The sequence below is a fragment of the Sorex araneus genome, chromosome 1 (assembly GCF_027595985.1).
Source record: "Sorex araneus isolate mSorAra2 chromosome 1, mSorAra2.pri, whole genome shotgun sequence".
In the NCBI taxonomy this organism is placed as follows: domain Eukaryota; kingdom Metazoa; phylum Chordata; class Mammalia; order Eulipotyphla; family Soricidae; genus Sorex; species Sorex araneus.
In genome coordinates this window covers 222,092,434-222,116,934 of record NC_073302.1, presented here as the reverse complement: position 1 = coordinate 222,116,934, position 24,501 = coordinate 222,092,434, and the positions used below count along the sequence as shown (strand labels likewise).

Below are 24,501 nucleotides of genomic sequence, written 5' to 3'. Positions count from 1 at the left end.
AAATGGATAAAATGATAAATGGATAAATACTGATACAATGGATAAGTAAATAAAATGGATGCTGAATCTTATCAAAAGCTTTCTCTGCATCTGGTGATATTGATCATGTGGTTTTTCTCTTTCCTCTTGATGTATTGTTATGTTACATGAATTGATTTGTGTATGTCAAACTAGGCTTACATTTGTAGAACAAATTCCATGTAGTTACGATTTGTGCTACTTTATTGAATTAGATTTTGTTGAAGATCTTTGCATCTCTCTGCTCAGAAATGTTGTCACAGAGGTTCCGTTGTTTGTGACATCTCTACTTTTGGTTCAAGGGTAATGTTGGCCTTAAAATATGTTTGGGAGAATTTTCTTTAATTTGGAGGGAGCCCATGAGAAGTTTAAGTAAAACCTTCTAAGATTTTTTTAGGATTCATTTGCCAGACCATCAGATCCAAGTCTTGTTTTAGGCGGGAACCCTTTGGCTACTGCTTTAGCGTCCTTGCTTGTTGTTCTGTTCATGTTTTCTGCTTCCTTAATAATTTTCCATTTCTTCTAGGTTTTCTAACTTGGTGGCATAACTGTCTTGCTCTTTCTGTGGTATCAGTTGTAACTTTTCTGCTCTTTCATTTCTGACCCTATTTATTAGGGTCCTCTCTCTCTCTCACCTCTCTCTCTCTCTCTCTCTCTCTCTCTCTCTCTCTCTCTCTCTCTCTCTCTCTCTCTTGCTTAATCATCTAAGCTATGGTACATATCTTCAGTTCATCTTGTTTTTTCTCTGTGCTACTCCTAAAAGAAATCCTCTCTTTTAGTGAGGATCAGGTTCAAAAATATCTAAAGTATATATTGTTGTACTTTTCTTATTTTATTTTATTGGTTTTGGAGCCATACCTGGCTATGCTCAGAATTTACTCCTGGCTCTGCACTCGGGTCACTCCTGGTGGTGCTCAGGGAACCATATATGGTGCCAAGAATTGAACTCGGGTTGGCCACATGCAAGACAAACACCTTACATCCTGTACTATCTCTGGCCCCTGTACTATACTTTTATAAAGAAAAGGAAATAATTAGTTTGTATATCACCTTTAATTCAAATTTAGCACTGTAGGGTTTTGATTCTTTTACCCTGGGCTCCTGTTTCAGCCTAAAACATTAACATGTGTATCATAAGGTATATTTTAAAATATTTCAAAATCTTAATAGACAGTATAATAAGATTGTTGAATGGCATTTTGCATTTCTTTGCAGTTCTGCTTAGTATTTGTTCTACTAACAGGAAGCAATCAGAGTGCCATAAAGTTAGTTAAAATAATCATTTCAGCAGTGCTAATTTTTTTCACTTATTTGATAATTGGGGGTCATTCATTTTACTTTGTTTTCAGTTTTTTCTTTAGTTTTATAAATATTGTTAATATATAAGGTAGTTACAAGATTTCAAAATGAATCTATGTAACAAGCAAGTCTGTCTCTGCAGTCTATGAGCTGCCGTTTCTCTCCACAGCTATTTCTGCTTCAGAGCTTGTTTCCTAGATTCTAAAGACTTCGCACACATTTCCATCCTTCTCCTCCCATGGAGATTGGGTAACTCATAGGTCGACTCCCCCACGTGCACATCTACTTTATAGTCTGACCCAGGATTGCTCCTTGTTGGTTGGCCTTTGGTGGTGGTGGTGAGGTTGTATGTTTTGTCTTTTACGTGGAATTGTTTATTGATTTATTGGTTCCACCAGCCGACCCCTACCCACACTCAGTGGTGCCTGGGCCCCGGACCCTGCTGTGCTGGGATTGCAGCCAGGACCCCCTGCCCCCCTTCCCCTCCTTCAGCTCTCTCTGGTTGGTATAAGGTCTTTGTTTTTCGAGGGGTTTTCCTCTGCTGCACAGTAAATGCTGCTTGGATGGAGCATGGTTGATGTTTTAAGTCCCCTTTTGATGGACTTTGGGGCTGATTTCAGACGTTAGCAATTAAAATAATGATGGAGTGTGGACCTGCAGGCTCTTTGGACTGGGGGCCAGTGTGTCTCTGGGACTGCTCTCTAGAAGTCCGGTGGTTAGAGTTGTCAATCTGGGAGGCTCACTAGAGACTCGGGACCTTGAGTTCATGCCTCCGCCTGCCGTATACCAGCATTTCAGACTAGATGTGTGGTGTCCGCCGTGCTGCCATGCAGTGAGGGTCCAGAGACCCAGTCTGTGGTTCATCGTGGAGCCTTGTTGGACTCCGTGCCAGCCTCGAAGCAGCCTGTCAGAGGGTTTGCTTTGCCTCGTTCACAGGCCCGCTTCCTCTTCCCGTGCCTTCCCCTTTCTTTTTCCCTTCTTTCCCTTTCCTCTCCCCTCCCCACTCCTTCCTCCATCCTTCCCTGCCCCCCTTTAAGCGTTCTCCTTGACATCTTAATTTCTTTCTGAATTATATACATTTGTATGTTTTGTCCACTTTTTATGTTAGAGTCGTGGTATTTTTCTTCTTGATGCTCTTTCATATTAGCAATTAGGACCTTCTGTGTTATGCCATACACTTATATCAGTGTATGCTAGATTCTCTTAATTTTTTTTCTTTTTTTTTTTTGGCTATATGACCTTTAGAATTAACATCTAGTTCTACAGTAAAGTCATGTTACTAGTTTAGTAAAGATTGCATTAAATTTAAAGATCATTAAAATAGGCGTTTTATTTATGTTGTTTTCATTCAGTAATACCATATGTCTTCCATTTGGTTACATTCACTTTTGTGCATGTAAGGAGCTTGTCAGTTTCCCTCATATGGGATTTGCACAATTCTTATTTAACACTGATGCTTTTTTCCCCCCCTTTTTCACTTTGAATGTGTCCGCTGAATTGAAGGAAATAATCCTTAATGATTATATGACAGATTTGATGTTGAAACCCGACATGTGTTTATCGGTGACCAGTCAGGCCAAGTGACCATCCTCAAGCTGGAACAGGACAACTGCAACCTGGTTACAACGTTCAGAGGACACACAGGTGAGGTGGGAGCAGAGCCACAGGCGCCGAGGTCACAGTGAGATGCCCGGCAGTGCTGTGTGGGTCACAGTGAGATGCCCGGCAGTGCTGTGTGGGTCACAGTGAGATGCCCGGCAGTGCTGTGTGGGTCACAGTGAGATGCCAGCAGTGCTGTGTGGGTCACAGTGAGATGTCCGGCTGTGCTGTGTGGGTCACAGTGAGATGTCCGGCTGTGCTGTGTGGGTCACAGTGAGATGCCAGCAGTGCTGTGTGGGTCACAGTGAGATGCCAGCAGTGCTGTGTGGGTCACAGTGAGATGCCAGCAGTGCTGTGTGGGTCACAGTGAGATGTCCGGCTGTGCTGTGTGGGTCACAGTGAGATGTCCGGCTGTGCTGTGTGGGTCACAGTGAGATGCCCGGCAGTGCTGTGTGGGTCACAGTGAGATGCCCGGCAGTGCTGTGTGGGTCACAGTGAGATGCCAGGCAGTGCTGTGTGGGTCACAGTGAGATGCCCGGCAGTGCTGTGTGGGTCACAGTGAGATGTCCGGCTGTGCTGTGTGGGTCACAGTGAGATGTCGGGTATGCTGTGTGGGTCACAGTGAGATGCCGGGTATGCTGTGTGGGTCACAGTGAGATGCCGGGTATGCTGTGTGTGTGGGTCACAGTGAGATGCCAGCAGTGCTGTGTGGGTCATAGTGAGATGCCCGGCAGTGCTGTGTGGGTCACAGTGAGATGCCGGCTGTGCTGTGTGGATCACAGTGAGATGTCGGGTATACCGTGTGGGTCACAGTGAGATGCCGGCTGTGCTGTATGGATCACAGTGTGGTCTGGCCTCATGGAAAGTTGCACGTCACACAGGAGTGAGTCAGAATGGTTCAGTAAGACGCAATTGCCAACATTCTCTGCTTCACCACACACAAGTCAGGAACCAGTTTGTTTGAAAATATTGATGACTTAGTTTTCTCTCATGGTGCTTTGGGGAAGGGCAATCTTCATGAGTCAGTGAGATGCTGAGACTTAAAAAGCAATGGGCTGGAGCGAGAGCACAGCGGGTAGGGCGTTGCCTTGCATTCAGCTGACCCGGGTTCAATTCCCAGCATCCCATATGGTCCCCTGAGCACCACCAGGGTTAATTCCTGAGTGCAGAGCCAAGAGTGACCCCTGTGCATCACCGGGTGTGACCCAAAAAGCAAAAAAAAAAAAAAAAGGCAACTGTCAAACCCCAGAAGGCCAAAGGGGAAGCTCCCTCTGTCTGGCCTGGCCATCCCTGGAGTGAGAAGAAACTGTTCAAGAGAGACCGGCTTCCAAGGCAAATGACACAAAATATACTCACCAGGGGTGGATGCAATGCTCGGCCACCCTGCAGCTCTGTGCTTGGGAAACCTCTCGAAGGCTTGCATGTGGTGCTGGGGATTGAAACCGGGTCAGCTGCTCTGAGGCAAGCTCCTCAGTTCCTGCACTGGCTCTGGCCCCTCAGCTAAATGTTTCTTAGAAGTTTTTTGCCCACTTCATAGTCCTTCATCAGTAAGCCGAGTCCTACTGTGTCCCTCCTCATCTTATGTGGGGGCCAGCTGGCCTTATGCTAGGGTAGTCCTCTTGCATTTTTGTGGGCAGAGACTGGCACAGAGACTGGACTGTGCCACAAAGCAAGCACAAACTCCCTTTACTTCCTTAGGGCTCGACTCAGCTGGAAATTCAGGACCCCTCTGTGTCACTGCTACAGCAGCAAGCTAAGCACGTCCATATAAAATATCCACTCTCGGGAGACTAATACCCAAGAACTGTAGAAATAAGTACCAGGAGGTTGACCCCATGGCTTCGAGGCTGGCCTCACGTTCCGGGGAAAGGGCAACTCAGAGAAGCGATCACCAACTACATTGTAGTCGAAGGCCATGCGGGGGAAGGGAGTTGTGGGCTGAATGAGGGCTAGAGACTGAGCACAGCGGCCACTCAACACCTTTATTGCAAACCACAACAGCTAATTAGAGAGAGAGAACAGAAGGGAATGCCCTGCCACAGTGGCAGGGTGGGGTGGGGGGGAGATGGGAGTGGGGAGGGTGGGAGGGACGCCGGGTTTACGGGTGGTGGAGAATGGGCACTGGTGAAGGGATGGGTTCCCGAACTTTGTATGAGGGAAGTATAAGCACAAAAGTGTATAAATCTGTAACTGTACCCTCACGGTGATTCTCTAATTAAAAATAAATAAATTATAAAAAAAATAAATAAAATAAAATAAAATAAAATATCCACTCTCGGCCCTTGAAAGACTTGAATGGCTGATGAGAAAGACTTGAATAAATGGTGGTGGTGGTGGTGGTGGTGGTGGTGGTGGTGGTTAAACACTAGTAAGTAATGGGATTTGTAATGTGTTGTTGATCCTGGAAGAGTGTGTCCCTGGCTACATTTGTGGTTCTAACGTGCTTTTGTGTCTTCTGAAGATTTCCACCCATGCTTTAGTGCAGAAGGTTAATACTGAATTTAGATGGCATATAAGAACAAAAGTAGGAAATAAGAATGTTAAAAAGGATAGTTGACATAAATTGACAAAGGTCATAGGGGAATTCCCTAGAGACCAAAAAAAAAATGCTAAAATGGGGACATGCTATAAAGGGAAAATTGAATCCGGGGCAGGGGTGGTGGGGATTTATTTTTTTAAATTCTGAACTGTCTGTTTAGGGAGGAAGAACACAGAAATATTTTCTGTGAAGAGAACTCATCCTGTCCTTGTAGGAGTCCACCCTGGCCACACCCGTCCTAGTGGGCCCCAGAGCTGTCCCGACCCCGACTCAGGCTTTCAGGGCTGACATCAGACCTTAGTCTCTCAGCTCCCTAAACGCTTGCTGCAGCCCGCCCAGCTCTGGCCGAGAAGTCGGATTCTCAGTCCCGTCTCCCAGGGCCTCCACCCGACCGTCCCCTGCAGCCCACGGACTGCTGCTTCTCCTCGACTCTGACGCCTCCCTCCTGCCTGGCCGCCTCTGGTTTGCTCTCGGTGTCTGTGCTCCCCTCGTGCTCTCAGCTCGGAGCGGGCTGCCGGGTGCAAGCAGGGAGTCTTATGCCTCTCCCTATCGCAGTTTGTCATCCCGAGCCCCACTCCCTGACACGTCTCTTAACACCCCGCATGCTCCCTGCACCCCTCACACTTCACCCTTCTCGTGCTTCTCACCGGGTTCCCGCTCCCCAGGGCCACCTTTCCCACCGTCCCTGGAGAAGAAAGGAGTTTCAGATGAGCGCCTCTTGCGTCTCGTTTTATTTTGTTACTGTTGTTTCTGCTTTTGATTTTTTTGCTTTGGTTTTGGATCGGGGATTGCATGGGCCCCATCCAGGCGATGCCCAGGGCCACACTCGAGCTCTGTGCTTGGGAAACTCTCCAAGGCTTGTGACCGTGTGGAGCCAGGGATCGACACCGGGTCAGCTGCTCCCAGGCAAGCTCCTCAATTCCTGCGCTGGCTCTGGCCCCTCAGATAAATGTTTCTTAAAAGTTTCTTGCCCACCCCATAGTCCTTCACCAGAAAACAGAGTCCTGCTGTGTCCCTCCTCGTCTTCTTCCTGCCTGGTGCAGGGGCCTGCTGGCCTTATGCCCCGGTAGTCCTTTTGCCCTTTTGTGGGCAGAGACTAGCTCAGAGGCTAGTCTTGGATCTGTGCTCAGGACTGACTGACCCTTCACCGTGCGTGAGGGACCATTCATGGTTCTGGGATTTGAACCCGGGTCACCGCCTATACTGTCGCTCTGTACTGTACTTCCCTCGCTTTTGACCGTTTTCATTTTCTCAACCTATTGACATGTTTGATTTTCTTGCCGCTGTTAAAAGCACACAAAACCCCGCTCAGTCTCCCGTGTCTTACAATAATGATTTTCATCTTATTCTCTAATTGCAACGCTGCTTTTTTCCTGTATATATTTAAGTCGTGGTAAATTGTTTAAACTAAAATTTGCTGTGTTGAAGTGCTGTTCAGTGGCCCTAGGAGAGCAGCCATCACCACCACCCCTCCCCGGACCCTTTTGATCTAGGAAACGGCAGTGCTGTGCTGTCCCCGTTGAACACCGCTACCGTCTTCCCCACCCCCGCCCCGACAGCCACTGGTGCATTTTCTGCCTCTGTTAGGATTTTCTCTGTTCTGGCACCAGTACTGTAAGAGTGGAAATGTGCATCATTGGCTATTGTGTAGCTGGCTTATTTCACTGAGCAGATATCAAATTGTGGCAAACAGCATTTTTTTTTCCTTAAAAAAATATAATTTTCTCGGCTACTTCAAACTCTTGCCTCTTGTTTGCTTTCCAGTCACCTGCAATTTGTCTTGTCTCTATCACTCTGCTGAAACTGCTTCCCCGAGGTGGCCAGTGGTTGGGTAGGAGCTAAATCCAATGGATACGTTCATTTCAGTCTCCTCGTACATATCATTTACATTGTGATCATTCCTTCTTGCTTGTCACTGCCCTTTTCTGGCTTCTGCATCTATTCCTTCCCAATTCTTCATTTATCTTCATTTTGTCTTTTTCATCGTCCTCCGTGATACCCCTGTGTGTCTCCTCCCTCTCCTTTCCCTGTCCCTTCTCTCTGATGGGTCCCCATTTCTGCTCCCAGTGACATAAATTGTCCTCAGAAACCCGTTGAATGATTCAGCAGCTCGCCAGTAATTACAGTCCGTAGTGGTTGGGCACTTCCAAGAACAGAGGACAGGCACCTGCGTTAGGGAGTGGCGTTCCAGGAAAGGCCTCCCAGCCCGCAGACGGTTGGACATGGGACCTCTGGGAAGAGTAAGTGTTGATTTCATCTGAAAAGATGCAGGCCAAGCCTCCCAGGCCAAGTAGACCAGAACACTTCAAGACACGGGAATTGCTCTCGGGAATGCTGGGACTCTTGATCAGCAGCCGGAGTTGGGGGTGAGTGGGGGGCAGCGAAAGGAAAGCAAGCGCTGATGTCAGTAAGAAACCGGGAAAGTTAACAGTTGTTTTAGCAGTAGAGAGTGTATTGGAGAGCTCATGGGAAACTGACCCTAAAGTGTGACAGTGATAGGTAAATGTGAGAGGTAATGGGAAGGTGAGGGTTTGAGGGGCCTAGGGTCAGATTTCGGCAGAGAGCTCTCAGAAGCCTGATGGCAGGTGGGATGGTATGCAGATTTGATTTAGACAGAGGAACCCTTGGCCTGGCCTTCTGGTTCTTCAGGAGAGAGGTGTTGGCAGTATGTTTCTGTGTATCTGACAGGTGCTCTGAGTTCTGTACTGTTGCTTCCATAAAGGGTGATTAGCTGCTTCTTACCTCTGTGTTGAACCAGCTTAGAGGAATGTCGGCCTGGGTTTTCTTGTGAAATGTGAAATGTTACCATGACAGTGTATGTTTCTTTCTCCAAGAGGTCAAAGATTTTCACATAATTTTATCATGAAAAATGTTTGAGACAAACATATGACATTGGAAGGCTATTAATAACAATGAAGGCAAACGTAGCAGGTATTTAATTATCCACTACTGTTCCTATACAGGATATTTACCCATCACCACTCTGGCTACAGCCAAACTCAAAGCTAGAGCTCAAAGCTAGAGCAAGGGCATCTGGGAGTTTCCGTGGTGATTCAAACATACTTTGAAGGGACAAGAAGTTAGTACAGGAGTTAAGGTGTTTGCCTTATATGTGGTCAAACCCGATTTGTTCTCAGGCCCACGTATGGTCCCCATAGCCCTGCCAGGAGTGATCCCTGAGCACAGAGCCATGAATAAGCCCTGAGCATTCATCTGTTACTCTCTATTTCAGTACCATATTCATATTATTTTTAATGTGGGCTAGTGATGTAATCAGTCTAAAAGTTAGATCCAGAGGCAGAAGTATAACATTTGCTAATCCATGGGGACTTACGCCAGTTTTATGTTCTTATGCTCCCTCTGCTGGATTTATTTATAGAGCTCAATGCCAAGCTTCATTGTCCTTTGCTATTTCTGCAGAAATTGGAATGTTTTTCTATCAAAAAGCCATATACTGATTTCAACAAAGGTTGGAGATTTCGACAAAGGGGATGAGATCAGATTGTGACCACGTAAATTCATTATATTAGTAAAAGTTTTTTTTTCTTTTACTTCCAAAATTGTTTAGTATGACCCTGTTGGAAGAAGAGAACTTGAAAGTAAACCCACCAAAGATCCTAATTAATAGGAAGGAAGGAAGGAAGGAAGGAAGGAAGGAAGGAAGGAAGGAAGGAAGGAAGGAAGGAGGGAGGGAAGGAAGGAAGGAAGGAAGGAAGGAAGGAAGGAAGGAAGGAAGAAAGAAAGAAAGAAAGAAAGAAAGAAAGAAAGAAAGAAAGAAAGAAAGAAAGAAAGAAAGAAAGAAAAAGAAAGAAAGAAAATGAGGCTTGTTCACTGTTCGGGCTTGTTAATTAACTATTGGGAGGACCATTGGAAATAACAGAATAATATAACAAAAATAACTAAAGAAAGGCCTCTTCGAGAAATTACTCCAATTACTCTCGTTCTGCTCCGACCCCTCTCAGGAAAGTGAGCCATATGTGTTTGGTTTCCCAGTGTGTATAAAAGTTAGATTTAAACCATACTGTGCTCTATTAAGTATGCAATAGCACAATGGGTTTGTTTGCCTTGGTTTGGGGCCAAACCCAGCAGTGCCCAGGGCTTACCTCTTGCTCTGTTCTCAGGGTCACTCCTGGGAAGAATCAGGGGACCATATGGGATGCTGGTGATCAAACCCAAGGTGGCCATGTGCAAGGCAAGCATCCTACCCACTGTACTTTCACTCCGGCCCCTATGGTCTAAAAACTACACCGTCCCTATATGAAATGAAGAACGTGACACGGGTACAAAGCAGGCACATGCTGTGGGAAAGATGGTGGCCTGATTGAGACAGTGTTCCTGCAAAACTTCATTATTAGCTATTAGGAGAACCTCTGGGGAAGTGTTCCTGCAGAACTTCCAATTGGAAACAAAAAAATCAAAATAAAACTAAGTTGCTTAAAAATGCCAGAAATGAGGGATGCCTCGTATAGGTGACTAAACAAGCATAATACTGGCTCTTACTTGACCTCAGTCGTGGACTAGGGGTTACTCCAGTGACCACAGACGGTGGTCAGGGAAGGTACCCCATGCCACACAAAGGCTGCCTTGGAGAGAACACAAGGGCTCTCCTTGCTCAAAGCCAAAACGAGACTTCTAAGACAGTGGTGTTGAACGCCACCTTAGGGTTACATTTAAAGGCCTAGAGGCAGTATAGGTGTAAAGTCTGGAGTGGGAATGGGTGAGCAGCTAAAGTGAAGTCGAGGGCCCGTGTGGAAGCCGGCTCAGAGGAATACGGGCTGACACTTTAGACAGTGTTAAGAATTTTGAACATTTTCCTTAGACAGTGAGAAATGAGTGATAACGTTTTAGAGCATTAAAGCAAGAGTAGTGCTTCAGTTTCCACTGCAACCCATCACTTTGGCAGCAGCAGGTGGTGGATTGAGTGGGGACAAGAATAGACACGGAGAGACCAGTTTGAAGGTGCTATCGGAGCCTCTAAGGAAGGTGACATTGGTCTGCACTGGGGGGCGATGGCTGTCGGCCAAGGGAGAGCAGGGCCTGGAGGTCTCTTGAGATTCGGAGCAAACGGCTCTTGATATTGTGGTAAAATTAGCTTCCAGGTGTTTGTTTAGATCATTTGGGTGTGTAGTAATGCCAGTTACTGCAGCCAGGAATGGTGGCCTGGGGCAGATTCGGGAGAGAATATCTCCCAAAGGGTGCTTTGGGCGGAGTGTTTTTATTCCGGAAGCTGGTGGTCTAAGGACTTCCCTAGCAGACTCTTGTTCAGCGACCTTTAGCTACACCTTCACTTGCATCTCATGGGGTGTGATATGGCTATTTGGGGGGATTACCAGCTGGCATTCTGGTAAAGACAAGGTTGGTAACCCCTGATTTTGTTGATAGCTCCAAATAGCCTTTTACAGGCTTCGTTGTTTTAAAAATAATAAGAAGAAGAATCTCAAGAAAATCTTGGTATAATGTTATAAAATGTGAAAAATATTATTAGTCTTGGAGTCAGTTTTCCCATTTAAGTACCTTTTTTACCTAACCAGAAATATCAACAGAGTTTGTATAGTCATCTTAGAAACATGAAATGTCAAGAAAAATCAAACAGTGAAATCAGGGAAGGCACATTGATAGTTGGGATATTCTATAGCCATTAAAAGTTAAATAGGAGCAGAGGTAGTGCAGGGGTCAGAGTGCATACCGGCATACACCCAACTTGGGTTCAATCCCTGGCACCATCAGGCTGGCCTTGTTTGTTCCCACAGATCTGGGCAGCATCCTGTTCTCTGGCCTGACCACTGAGCCACAGGTCCACTTGGCTGAATATCACCAGAAATGGACCCTGGTGCACCTTAGTTCTGAAAATTTTTTAGATTTTTTAAACTTAAATATAAAAACCAACTATTTAAATACATATTATAGTAGACATACTTTTTATATGTAAAAACCTTATTTTTAGGAATGTGTTTATGTTAACAGTCAGCTACCAATAGAGTCAACAGAGATCAAAGGCAGGGAGAAGCACAGAAACACGGAGTTGAGCAGAGAGAGGGAGGAATCTGAAGTGATGTAAAATGAGACGGCAGAAATGATTTTTGTTCCATGCAGTTAGACCTTGGAAACGCACAGCTGTTGCAGCTACTGGCTTCTGTGGTCCGAGTAGTGGTGGGGGCACAAAAGGGATGCTGTGGGTTGGATAGAGCATATGGTGCAGAGGACGGCTGCCTGTGGGCGCCCGATGGCAGCAGTGCTCAGGAGAAGGGCTGCGGGTTGGGTGGCGGCGGCTGTGCCGGGCTGTGTTCTCCCCGTTTCTCTGCCCCGTCTTTTCACTCTCCTCAGACCCACTGCTCTGCCCAGCTCCTGCACAGCAGAGACTCCCAAAATGATTGGACTTTTAGCCTCCTTTTCAGAATAAAAATCCCTCAGCACCCCGCACTTGCACCCAAGGCTACACTAAAAAGTGTCGCTTTCCTAATCCCTTCTCCATTCCCAACACTTACTAAAGTTGAAACGAATCTCATTAATTTTGCTTTATATCACCCTGTTTTCTTAGATGAAAGCTGGCATAAATGTAGATGTCTAGTCTCTTCTTTGTTATTTGATCTTTTCCCATAATTTTTCTAAAGGCACTTTATATTCTTCCCGGAGATTGTTTTTCAAAGCTACACAGTACTCAGGATACACGTGCCAGTGTTGATTCACCCACTCAGTTGTGTGACCATTTGCATTGTTTCCAATATTCTGAAGTGTGAAACAATGCTGAGATGAATAGCCTTTTTGCATGCATATTTTTGCATTATTTGATGGGAAGAGGAACAATATGTTTAAATTCCTAGAAGTAAGATTACTGGATTGAAAGCCCAGTGCATATGAGTTTCATTGGCAGTGACCTCCATTTCACTGGTTTACATTCTCATCAGTAGTGTATTTGTATTTGTTTATTTTTTTGTGTGTGGTTTTTGAACCACACCAAGTGGTGCTGGAAGGATGCTGCCAACTTGGTGCTTTGGGGTTGCTCCTGACGGTGTCTGGGTCCCGTGCTGCCAGAGATCGAGGGCTCCTACAGGCAGCACATGTGCTCTAGGCTTTTGAGCTCTCCACAGTTGGGAGTCACACATTTTAACTTCTCAGCCAAGAATTCTGATAGTGACTTATACCAGGATGATGGCTGCAGAAGAGGTGAGAAGGACTTAGACTCTAGATCCAATTTCCAGGAAAAACTATTTCCATCTATATAAGAGGTGGCTTAGGAAGCCAGCGCAGCCAATGCAACAATTTTCTAGAATGTATTTTCTCAATTCTCTGGAGGAAGAGAAACTATAAAAGGGATGACTAAACCGCCTTGACCTAGAAGGAATGCAGATTACTTCCACAGATTTTGCATTCAGAACTTGATTGGAAGCTGGGGGGTGGGGCTGAGGGGAGAGGAACCCCAAAGTCTGCCACCAAGTGAGGAGGGGACTTCACGGCTAGGGTTCAGTGACTATCTAGTTGCTCATCAGTCCCTCCCATAGCTAAAACCATTCTCAGTCTCACAGGTAAGAAGGATCAGTAAATGGGTCTCACAGGTCAACCTCTTTCCAGGGACACTGTTAAGATGCTGGGGGAGGAGAGGATTAAGAGTTTAGGCAGGTGATTAGCTCTTTCAGAGTTGCGCTTTGAATACTGTGGAAGACACAATATGCACAGATACTACAGGACATTACATAGTTTTCTAAATAGGTATAGTCAAGGAATAGCAAAGAAAGAAGATGAGTGACACAGAAAAACAAGTATTTCGTTTGGAAGTCCTACATAAGCATAGTAGAGGAATTCCGAACAGCGAGATTTTCGGATGAGAACCCTGGAAATGATTGATGGCTGTGTTTTCACTACTCTGCTCCCTCTGCCCTCCCACAGCCAGCACCGGAGCCTGGTCTGTGTGAGGGATGGGGTGGTTGGGGCGAGGGGGAACAAAGAGGGAAGAAGAAAGGGGCGCCACAGGGCTCCGGGGAGGTGGGGTCGCCTCTGTGGACAGGCGTGTACTCAAGCAGGGTGTCGTGCAGGGATAGAAGGAAACTGTGGTGCGTGATCAGGACAGACAGGCATCCCCCCTTGCATCTTGAACCAAACATCCTGAACTGTTTATACAAGGGAAACATAGCTAAAAGCTTTTAAAGTACAGCACTTCATTAGAGCCATGAAAATCTAAACAAGAAAATTTTTATTCCAACAAATAAACTGTTAGGGCTAGGACAAATGGAGACGTTACTGAGACCGCTCGAGAAAATCAACGATCAACGGAATGATGATGATGATGATGATGATGATGATGATGATGATGATGATGATGATGAGGTTCTTTTAAGAATACAAGGTTCTTCAGCTTGCTCTTCAGGCCTGTGTTCTCCCGTGAACATGTATCTCACTTGCTTGTCTCTTTGCTGATTTCCACTCCAGGGAAGCCCGTGTTCTCTCTCAAACACATATTTCTCTTTCTCTCCCCTCACATCTTTCTAAAGAAGTTTCAATAAAAGCTATCTTACTTTACACACACACATATGACTTTCCAACAGTGTGAGAAATGAGTATCTCACCTAAGTACGTATGAACTTCGTCATCTTTTCATTTGGAAACCGTTATTCTTGCTATCAGGATGCACACATGATGTATAGTGGGACTTTCAGGAGGAAAATGAGTGCCTGTTTCATAGCCGCATCTGTAGAGAAGTGCTGACAAGCCACATCTGGCCTGCTCGCCACAGGCCACAGTGCGCGTGCGCCCGAGTGGCTTTGAGTATGTCTTCGAGGTAGTACCTTTTTTCCTGTCTCACAGTCGATCAAATGAAAGAACATCATTTTTCCAGAATCTATCAACTCCAGTTCCCAAAAAGACAAAATAAACTTGAAACCCTGGAATGAACATCTTATGACACTCTGACCTTCAGGGAAAAAAAAATCTACTGAGTTGTTTCATCTTGCTAATTTTAATTCCATTTTTCGTCTCTTTTTGTTGTGGTAGGAGTCAGGAGGCAGCAGTTAAGAAAATATGGTTACTATTCCCCGGCAGCACTATATTTTCCATTTTTCCCCCTAGAATTATGTCTGTTGTTGCAGGTCAGTTAATTGCTTCTTTCATTTGCCTTTGGTCTTTAGAGTAATTGATTTTATGTTTCATTAAATTTGAGGGAGATGGGCTTAAAGGGCGAAAGTTGTATTTGTAGAGCCTCTCTGGTTGACTTTGGGAACTTCCACACTTACTCTCTCAGCACCATGTTTTGTATACCCAGAACTAACCGCTCTTGCTCCCAGCTCCCTGGCGTGCACTCGTGTCGTGAATCACACAGCCACTTTGTGATGACTGTCCTGTGTGTTCTCTCAGGTGGGGTGACCGCTCTCTGCTGGGATCCTGTCCAGCGAATCTTGTTCTCCGGCAGCTCAGATCACTCTGTTATCATGTGGGACATCGGCGGAAGGAAAGGAACGGCCATCGAGCTCCAAGGACACAAGTAAGGCTGCCGGTGCTTGTGTAAGCAGGAGAGCGTCCCGCGACAGGGCGCACAGGCGCCAGGCCATCCCCAGGCAGTGTCTCAGCAGGCACAGGAACTGGGCAGAGAATGGCCTCTTTGAGTTACGTATGTTCATAACCGTGCTTACTTATTTATGCCCATTTTATTCCACCAAGGGATTGAGAGAGCTTTCAAAAATCCATAATATAAAATAATAGCAGCCAGGGAAAAAAGGAAAAAAATTAAAATCAGGTTGGAAAATTTTGAGAGTGAGTGGGGGGCAGAGCTTAGGCCATGAAGGCCTTCAGAATTTCAGCAAATGTGGCTTCAAGATTCCTGAGGCTCGGTTGCCTTCTACAGACATTTGGTATTTCACCCAATATTTGTTGAGTACTTGGCTGCTTATATCAGGCCCTTCTTCCTAAAGGGATGGTGAGGTTTCAGGGGCTTTGGAGAGGAGCAGAGGGAGCCTGCATGGCCCTGGGGCAGGTCTAGAACAGGGGAGCTGCTTGTTGGCAGGATCGGGCCCTGGTGCTGGGAGCACCAGCCCCAACCTACCGCCCCAGTCAGATTGGAAAGAATTTTAGATCTGCTATAGACCTCCTCCAAAGCTAATTTGAATTGCTTTTAGCTTGCAGAGTGTTCGGAATGATTAGGGTGACTCTAGACAGTCTTAAGTAAATGTCAGGGTGCTCCTGTGAACTGTCCTTAAGCCACTTGAGCTTTTCTTAGAATTCTGCCTGAAACACTGGCCTTAAAATACACTCCTAAGTGGTTAGGTTTGCCCTGAGCGTATAGCTCAGGATTACTGGATAGGAAGAGGATCTGCATCCAAGTACATTTCAGTGTTCGAGTTCCGTTGTAGAGGTGTGAGGTTAAGCCCTTCTTTCCCCCGCCAGTGGCAGACCAGCTCTCCGAGGCCATCCCTGGCCTTCTCAGACATCTCAGCTTAGGAGCAAAGTTGTTCCCATGTGTATATCTCCATAACAAGGGGACATGCGTGGAGATCCTGGGGAAGCAGTTGACATCATTCCTCTATGTGAAGAGAGCCAGCCACAGCCCTACTGAGTAACAGCTATTACCTGACCTGCCGAGTGTTCCTGCCACTTCAGACTCCCAGAAAGAAATTGGAGGGGTTTGGGGCTGGAGTGATAGCACAGCGGGTAGGGCATTTGCCTTGCACGCGGCCGACCCGGGTTCAAATCCCAGCATCCCATATGGTCCCCTGAGCATCGCCAGGGGTGATTGTTTTTTGGGGGGTGTTTTTGTTTGTTTGTGTTTTGGCTTTTCCAGTCATACCTGGCGATGCCCAGGGGTTACTCCTGGCTCTTCCCCCAGGAATTACTCCTGGTGGTGCTCAGGGGGCCATATGGGATGCCAGAGACCAAACCTGGGTCAGCTGCGGGCAAGGCAAACAAAGCACTACGCACTGCACTATTGGTCCAGCCCCAGCACAAAGGTTTTGAATGAAGATCAGTCATTTGTTGAACTCAGCCTTGCACGACGTATTGTCCACCAGGTGGTAACATGTCAGCAGTCCATGTGCCGGAGCCACAGCCTGTGCACTCCAGGCGCTCATGCAAAAGGTTGTTCCTGGGAAATTGAAGCCTACAGTTTAGTTTCTCACCTACTTGCTTTGGGGGAAAGGAAAAGCTGTAAGCTGAGGAGCCAGGGATGGTATATAGCTTAGGTGCTTGTCTTGCTTGCAGCTGACTCGGGTTTTGATCCCCAACACCATTACACCATTTTCAGGAGTGATCCCTGAGTATGGAAGCAGGAATCAGTCCTGAGCACTGCCCAGAAACAAAGTCCAAAAACAAAACAAGCTATAAAGTTGAGATAAAAGCCTCTCAGTCCAGAGAAATGAAAACTGGACTAATAGATCTGTCAGTTTCTAAGAAATACAAACTTGGTCTTTTAGAAAACAGAACAGACTGTACCATCCTGATAGGATCCCTCTCTTAAAAGTCAGGGGGCGGCAGACCAGTGAATTAGGAGCCAGAAGTGGCGGCTTTATAGAGGCATCAGAGCAGCAGTTCTCTGCCGGGCCCTTTATCTAATTCAAGTTCAGTAATGAACATTAAGAGGCCTCCTTGCCATCGGGGCTAGTCTGGGCCGGGTGGTAATGGTATCACACAGCCAGGGGCAGGAAACATCCTTTCAGCCAGTGTCACCGTCAGAGTGGGAGGGAATTTCCTGGTGTGGGGTCGAGGAGGCCACTGGGGCTGCTAAGAGGAGGAGGATGGGACCCAGGCTTCCCACAGGACAGGAGACGGCCTTGAGCCCTCTGTCTCGACTACCATTCCTTTGCCTGAAAATTGGCCACTGCTTGATTCTTGTATTTGCCTGTGACTTTGTCAGAGTTCGTGAAACACACAGATCCCTCTACTTCATCTTGCAGAGCCCTGGGGTAGAGGTCTGATGCCATTTTTAGATGGAAAGTTTGAGGTGTCATTCTTGAAGACCCCACTGGTGGCTGAGGACCCCAGACATCCTGGTCAGTACAGCAGAGATGGCTTTGCGTGTGTCTGCCAGAGCCCCTCAGAGTCTGTGCTCAGTGCTAAGCCCCAGACACTGGTGAAGGGATGGTGTTTGAATATTGTATAACTGAGACATAAACCTGAAAACTTTGTAACTTTCCACATGATGATAAAATAAAAATTCAGTGCTGAGCCCCAGAGAAATGCGTGTGACCAGCACATGCATGTCCACCCCACCCCCACGCAGGATGGTCCTACTTCTTTTTCTCTTTTTGCTTGTTTTGTTTGTTGTTCTGTGACGAGTCCCCGCTGTGTTCAGGACTGCTCCTGGATCCGTGCTCACTCCTAGTGGACTTGGGGGACCACCTTGGGGTGCTAGGGATCCACCCTGGGTCAGCCTTGTGCACGCAAGCACCTTAGCCTCTGTACTTCCTCTCCAGCCAGAGGCTCCTACTTTGTTTCTGTGTCGGAAGCCAGACTTGCTCCTTGGAGCTGGAGGCTGCCCGTCAGTTCTCCTCCAGCACCCAGTTACCATTCGCCAGGTGACATAGCAGAGTTCCCGGTCAGGGAATAAGACAGTGAGTTAGAAGCCGAGCAGATATCACTCTGCCCTCTGGGATGAGGTGGCCGTGTTTCCTGGTGTGGACGTGTCCCTCTGTAACTGGATGGACAGTTCCCATCTTCTCTCCCAGGTTTCGCAACTACCTACTCTGTCACCAGCAGAAATGGGACGTTTAAAAAATGTATTTGATTTGGTAAAAACCCAAAGCAGAGAAAGCGTTCATCATAGGGCGAAAATGACTGATGACAGCAAAATGTTTCCATGTGTAAGGAAATAATGCTACGAGAGTATACTTCTCTCCACGGCCATTTGCATCTGAGCATTTTGAGGTTTGGAGTCCCTGCAGCAAGTGGAAAATGATTATGTGCTAGTTCTGTGAAAAAGAAAAGCAAAGAAAAGGTTCTGGTTTCAGGGGCCACTTAGGGTTTCAAGTATCAGTTACCAGTTTATTGGCCATTATTGCAGCATAAATGTGGGCATTTATTGTCCCAGGCCCACCCTGATAAATCCAATAATGGTACTTGGGCATTTTAGATCCTTTTTTATTCTTAGATAATACCTATCATTTTATGACCAACTTTATGACTATAATTTTTCTTTCTAATAGTGTTTTGTTGAGCTTCTAGGACTTTCTGGCAATTTCTTTTAATGGCAGCTCAATGTGTAGCTGAGGTGCAAGCCGCTGACCCCTACTGTCAGGCCGTCACGGAGGCGGGCCACACGGGCAGGCATGAGGCTCCGTTCCAGGCATGACTCTGGGTTTGAGTCCTTCTGCCTCGGTCTCAGCTCTGGCTTCCCCCGCTCCTGACGAGACTTTTTGTAAGAGCCTCAAACCCTGGTGGTAAAGAAACTGGCTCTTCACACACAAACATTCACTGGGAGGCTTGGCGTCTGTGAACTGCAAGCAAAGTTCTGACAGGAAGCAGAATTCCTAAATTAGGTGAAGAATCAGGCTCCACAGTCGTAGGACTTTCTCTCTGTTTCAGCCTGGGCCTCAAAGCAGCTCTCACAGTGGGGCTATGGACATATTTAGGCTAAAAGAAAATTGTCTTTTTTCTTCCTAATTTAGCTAAACAGAGGACATTTATAAATATAAAATAGATTTATAATTAGAAATTAGAAATGAGATTGAATAAATAGAAATTATTTCTATATAATTATGGAAGGGCTGGAGCACAGTGGGTAGGGCGTTTGCCTTGCATGAGGCTGACCCGTTTCAATTTCTCTGTCCCTCTCGAGAGCCCGGCAAGCTCCCTGTGGTGTATTCAATATGCCAAAAACAGTAACAACAAGTCTCAAGATGGAGACGTTACTGGTGCCCGCTCGAGCAAATCGACGAACAACGGGATGACAATTTTACAATGAATTATGGAAATCTAGCCCAGACTGCAGGGCTGTATTGCCCGGTTTCTGTGTTGACCTCCCAGAAGGCCTCGTGGGGTCTGCGTCAGCAGCCCTCCTGCTAGTGGCCCTCACTTTTCGCAGCCTATATCACCTCTTTGATTCTCAGTTTCCTCATCTCCACAGTTGATTGTGGAAAGCAAAACTCCTAAGGCTGTCAAAAAATGAATTAAAAAATAAGAGATGTATAAAAACAAGCAGCACAGGGACAAGGGCTACTGAGGGAAGTCATTAAATTTATTAGAAATAAAAATTGTATTATTGGAACCCAAGTATTTAGACACGAGTGCCGTTTCTTTCACCTTTCATTCCGTCGGTGCTGGCTGCACCCCACCGACGTGGGCGACTCCGCAGCACGCACGTGGGGCACAGTGGCATCGGAGAACACTCTCGCTGTGAAGCTTGTGTGTGCAGGTAAAGGAGGGAGGCTTTCCAGTTTGACTGAAGTGGGACGCTTCTGTAGGGGACTCTGTCTCAGTTGGAACACGTCTCACCTGTGTGTGGAAAATAGAAGAGGCATATGTGAGACCATCACGTAAAGGAAGAGAAATCTTACACTACAGCTGGGATGTGGGGTGACTCCATAGTAGACTGTCTTGGTTGGGGGGGTTGATTGTTTATTTTAAACAATCCTTTGCTACTCTCCTCCCCCACCTCTCCACCCTCCCAGCACTGGGGGTCTAATCTGGTTTCCACCGCTGAGCCACAGCCCTGACCCATTCACCTGAACCTGAGAGGTGACAGTATTCTCACAGCCGCTGTGACAAGGTTACCCTGAATAGAAATCCGGCGTTTTCAGGGAAATGCAGAAACAGAGGTACAGTGGCTAGTCTGAACGTCCTCCCTGCCCTGAGATCACTGGCACACTGCCAGCGTGCAAACCAGAGTTTCCAGGTAGGAGACCTTGTGCCCAGGTTCAGATGGCTGTGAGCCAACTGGCTACCCTAGGTGCCCATCACCCAAGACTTCATGTGCAGGAATCATTCATCTGCTCTCTCAGACCCTCAGAAATTGAGGGAATTTCAGAATGGGGCAGTGCTAAAGAGAACAACAAGATCTCTGGTAGCAAATGTGTGACTGGGAAGAGTTACCACCTCGCACTTTTCCTCGGAGAAATGAAAGATGCTGCACCTCACAGTGCCCCTGCCCTGCAGGGCGGGAGCCACGCCACCATGGGGCAGATGTTAGCCTGGGTCTGAAGATGTGTTTCTGTGGAGACAAATGGCCTTCTCTCCCCACTCTCATGAGGAAGCAGCAACCACCATCTTCGTGGGCCTTTTTACAAGGCTCTGAAGGGCCACACTTGATTTAGTGCTTCTCTCACACCATCTGTAAATTTTCAGTAAAGGACCCTTATTGTCACTCTGCATTCGGCCCCACAAATCATGTAGTGAGGCCTCATCAAACATGCTGCCTCCGGGGCCGGTGAGGAAGGAAACGAGGCCCTCCCACTAAGTGTAGGGTTGGTGGCCGCGTGGTTGTGAAGAGAGGGGTTTTGCGCACTGCTGAGAACCTTTGCAGTGTGGTATGTGGAGCACTCATCCATGAAATAATAACCGGTTTTGAAATGCTCTCTGCTGTAATTGCTGCAGTGATGTCAGGTGAAACATGAAAGGGAGAAGAAGGCGTCTCGTTCCGTGGCAGTTTTGTCTGGGAATCGGGGGCGTTCACTCACCTGCTTTTTCAGAGCGAGGCAGCTCTGTGTGGAATCCTTAAGTCCCTGTGCCGCTTTATTACAAAGCTTGGAATCCTGCATGCATCACTGTGTTCCACTCTTCTGTGCTGGAATATTAAAGTGCTCGGGGCCCATAAATTATGTATTGTTGCAGAATATCGCTGCCAGCTACGAGTGGCAAAGCAGTTCCTTCTGTAGCGTATTTGGGTTTTACAAGCTCATTGATGTGTATCAAGATGCCTTACCAGATGAAATGTAGTTCACATCACAGGGCTGCGAGTCTGTTCCACAAGATAGATTCTCCTCCTTGCCCCTTAGATGTGAGTGTATGGAACACCACCCAGGAGAGCTAGGGAGAGTTGACTGTTTTTAAATGACTGCGTGTCAAAGATTTTATATTAGCCATTAATTAATAAAAGAGCTAGGAAGAGGCTGCAACCAGTACAGAGCAATATCCAGAGAAGAGACATGGGCGCGGGTCACGGGGATTGCAGAAATGCATTTGTAAGTAGATTCACAGGCTATTGAAGAACCAGCACCACAGGCAATGCCTTGCATTTTGACTGGGCACAAATCATTTGCAGTGATATAAATTTCATATAATTTGCCATAATTCAATTAAAGGTCCCTTGCAAGAGGCACAGAGTCCCGTCGAGTCCCAGAACCCTGGAGGGTATGCGGGGTAGCACCTGTTGTCCTGTCACAATCTATCTGACAGTTTTACCCCTTCGTCTCATCATCATCATCATCATCATCTCAAGAGTATTCCTGATTTCATAGACACAAAGGCTGGTCTCCCAAGTTTTGGCCTAATTATTTATTGGTATAGTAAGAGTGTTAATTATCCATCTAGGCCTTCTTATGTTACTGTATAGATGATTTAGTAGGCCCAAACAATTAATTTCTGTATAAATGTTTTTATAAGGCATCTAGGACTGGACTTATAGAAGCCTGTCTTTGCTGGAAAGCTGAGAAACCTAGAGCCAAGAAATTCTACCACGTTTTACCGTAGCACTGATGACTCTGGTTAATTCTTCCAGAGGTCCAGCAGCTAATGGATTCCTGGCCTGGTAGTTTTGCTGCCGCTTGTGAGGCCAGGACCCTGTGAGTAGGGATCAGCCGCTTCCCTGGGAAGTCTTTAAAAGCATTGGCTCTGTTAGTGGCTTGCTGTCTGTCTCAGCGAGCCTCATCATTCCCAGAGATGACACTGAAGGGTAGGACTTGGATTTTCCCAGTTATATCCTGTGGGTAGATTGGGGCTGTATAAGTGTGAAATACAAAGGGATTTTGTAGCGATATTTAAATTCTGGGGACTTGGATATTACTTGTAAATGCTGTAGTTTAACTTATGAAAGCAAAGTTTACTAAATTATATGTTAGTGACGCTTAAAAAATAAAGAATGTTTCTGTATATCCAGGAAATGGAATAAGTATTGGCAACCTTCATAACAAACTGCCACAGTAAAATTTCTCTCAGGTTCATTCAGAACTATGAGGGTAATCCTTGTTCTGCCAGCGTCTGGCTTCATTCTTCTCATTCATAAAGCCATAATGCTTCTAGTTATCTGCATAAAGAATCCAGAAATTTTAGGGGATTCTGGTTCAGCTCACTCGCCTATCTTAAAAATTGTAAGGGGCGCAGAGGGAGTACAGGGCAAAGCTCTTACCTTGCCTGTGGCTGACCCAGATCTGGTACCCAGAACTGTAGCGGGTTCTTAGGTTCTCTGCCAGCGCTGCTTCATAGGCACAGAGCCAGGAGCAAACCCTACACACAGCTGGGTGTGGCCCCCAAGCTAATAATAATCATAATCATAATTGTCTAAACAGTGTCAGCCCAGTAGTTTTTGTAGAAGTCTATCTTTGAAGTATCGTTTTGTTTTGTTTTGTTTTGTTTTGTTTTGGGGCCACACCCCAAACCACCCACACCCTGATGCTCAGGGCCTACTCCTGGCTCTTTGCTCAGGGCTCACTCCTATGGGATTTAAGGCAAATAGGGTGCCATGGATTAGACCTGAGTTGGCCGTGTGCAAGGCAAACACCCTGTCTGCTGAACTATTACTCCGGCTCCTGGACTATCATTATTTTAAAACATCTGGTGCAGTCAGTCTTTTTCCGTGAAATCTAGAGCTTAACCTTTCTGACCTGAAGCTCTGAGAAGAAATTCCAGGCATGAAAATTGTTTAAAAATTATATACAGATGAAAGCTTTGTAACTTTCCACATGGTGATTAAATAAATAAATAAATAAATAAATAAAATAAAGTACAAGGCAACCAAAATAAAATAAAACCATAAAAAATTATATACAGATGAGACAGACTTAATGATTAATTTTCATTGTGACAAAAAATGGAAGAGTAAAATTCTTTGTTGAGATAGCTAGTTTCCATAACTATTTCCTACAATTTTGATAGTATTTCCCCAGAGAATACAAACATATTATAGATCACCTAAGCTTTGACAGATTTCCAGGGTCTTTCCATAAAGCATACCGTCTCAGAAATACTCAACTCTAGTGACATTCTGCCTACACTGACGTGCCCAGACGAGATTGCCCCTTTGCAGACCCAGCAGCTCTTGATGTGAAATTCTTAAACTCATTAACAGCAGACAAATCAAATGAGTTGTGGTAGCTCTTTTTTGTAAAGTAGAACAGAGCTTTAGGATTTTCCAGGACTCCTTTAGGAAGTCTAGTTTTAGGTGTAAAAAAAAAAGTACCCTAAAAATTTTGTTTTTCAATTTTCTAAATAGAGAGTTCAAGCTGAGGAGCCCAAAACAAAAGAGTGGTCAGAGGCAGGTTACAGACCCAAGGCAGGTCGCTATGGAGCCACAGAGCTTGGAAAATAATCCTGGGGAGACAGAGAACCTGTGCCAGGTGGCAGGTTCCAGAGAAGGTATAGAATATCCTCTGCCTACGTCATCCATCAGTAAGCAGAAGGAAGTAAGCCGCACAGCCGAGGAAGCTGCCAGGATTGTAATATCTGTTAGCGCTCACTGCCTCTCCAGACGTGGGTATTACAAGCCAAAACAAATAAAATTTACTTTCCAACTTTTATCCTTCATTTTGCACGTTCATATTAAGTCAGACATAGAAAGAAATGCAAAATGTAAAACAAGACCATTTTTGTCATCAGTCATTATTGTTTGGGGAAATAGATGTTTTTCACAAAATACATGTTTTTTATGTTGAAATGGAATGAATTTGTCATGGCTATTCATTTGAAATTGGAATCAGTATTTTCAGATGTTCTGGTTTTAGTTCAAATACAGTAAATATGAATAGCCGCCACTCACTTAAATCTTTAGTGCCTTCAGATGAGACAAGACAAAACTATTCTTTTTCTGTCAAAACCAAAAGTATAAACTTGCTCATTCTTCTTCTTTATTTCACCTGCAGTCTCAACCAAATTTATGTTTTAATTATAATCACTAGTCAGAATTGGGCTGGAGCGATATA

At 45.8% G+C, this 24,501-nt stretch overlaps 1 protein-coding gene across 2 annotated transcripts in view; it reads left to right on the top strand.

The window, feature by feature from the left end:
- Positions 1–24,501, top strand: part of WDFY2 (WD repeat and FYVE domain containing 2) — a 194,738-nt gene that overhangs the window by 149,863 nt on the left and 20,374 nt on the right. Inside the window, exons 6-7 of one of the 2 annotated variants that reach the window (XM_004604482.2) lie at positions 2,849–2,961; positions 14,801–14,927. In XM_004604482.2, the coding sequence (XP_004604539.1) occupies positions 2,849–2,961; positions 14,801–14,927 (240 nt within the window). The remainder of the gene's footprint in view (positions 1–2,848; positions 2,962–14,800; positions 14,928–24,501) is intronic. The other variant, XM_055124053.1, reaches the window with a different exon arrangement.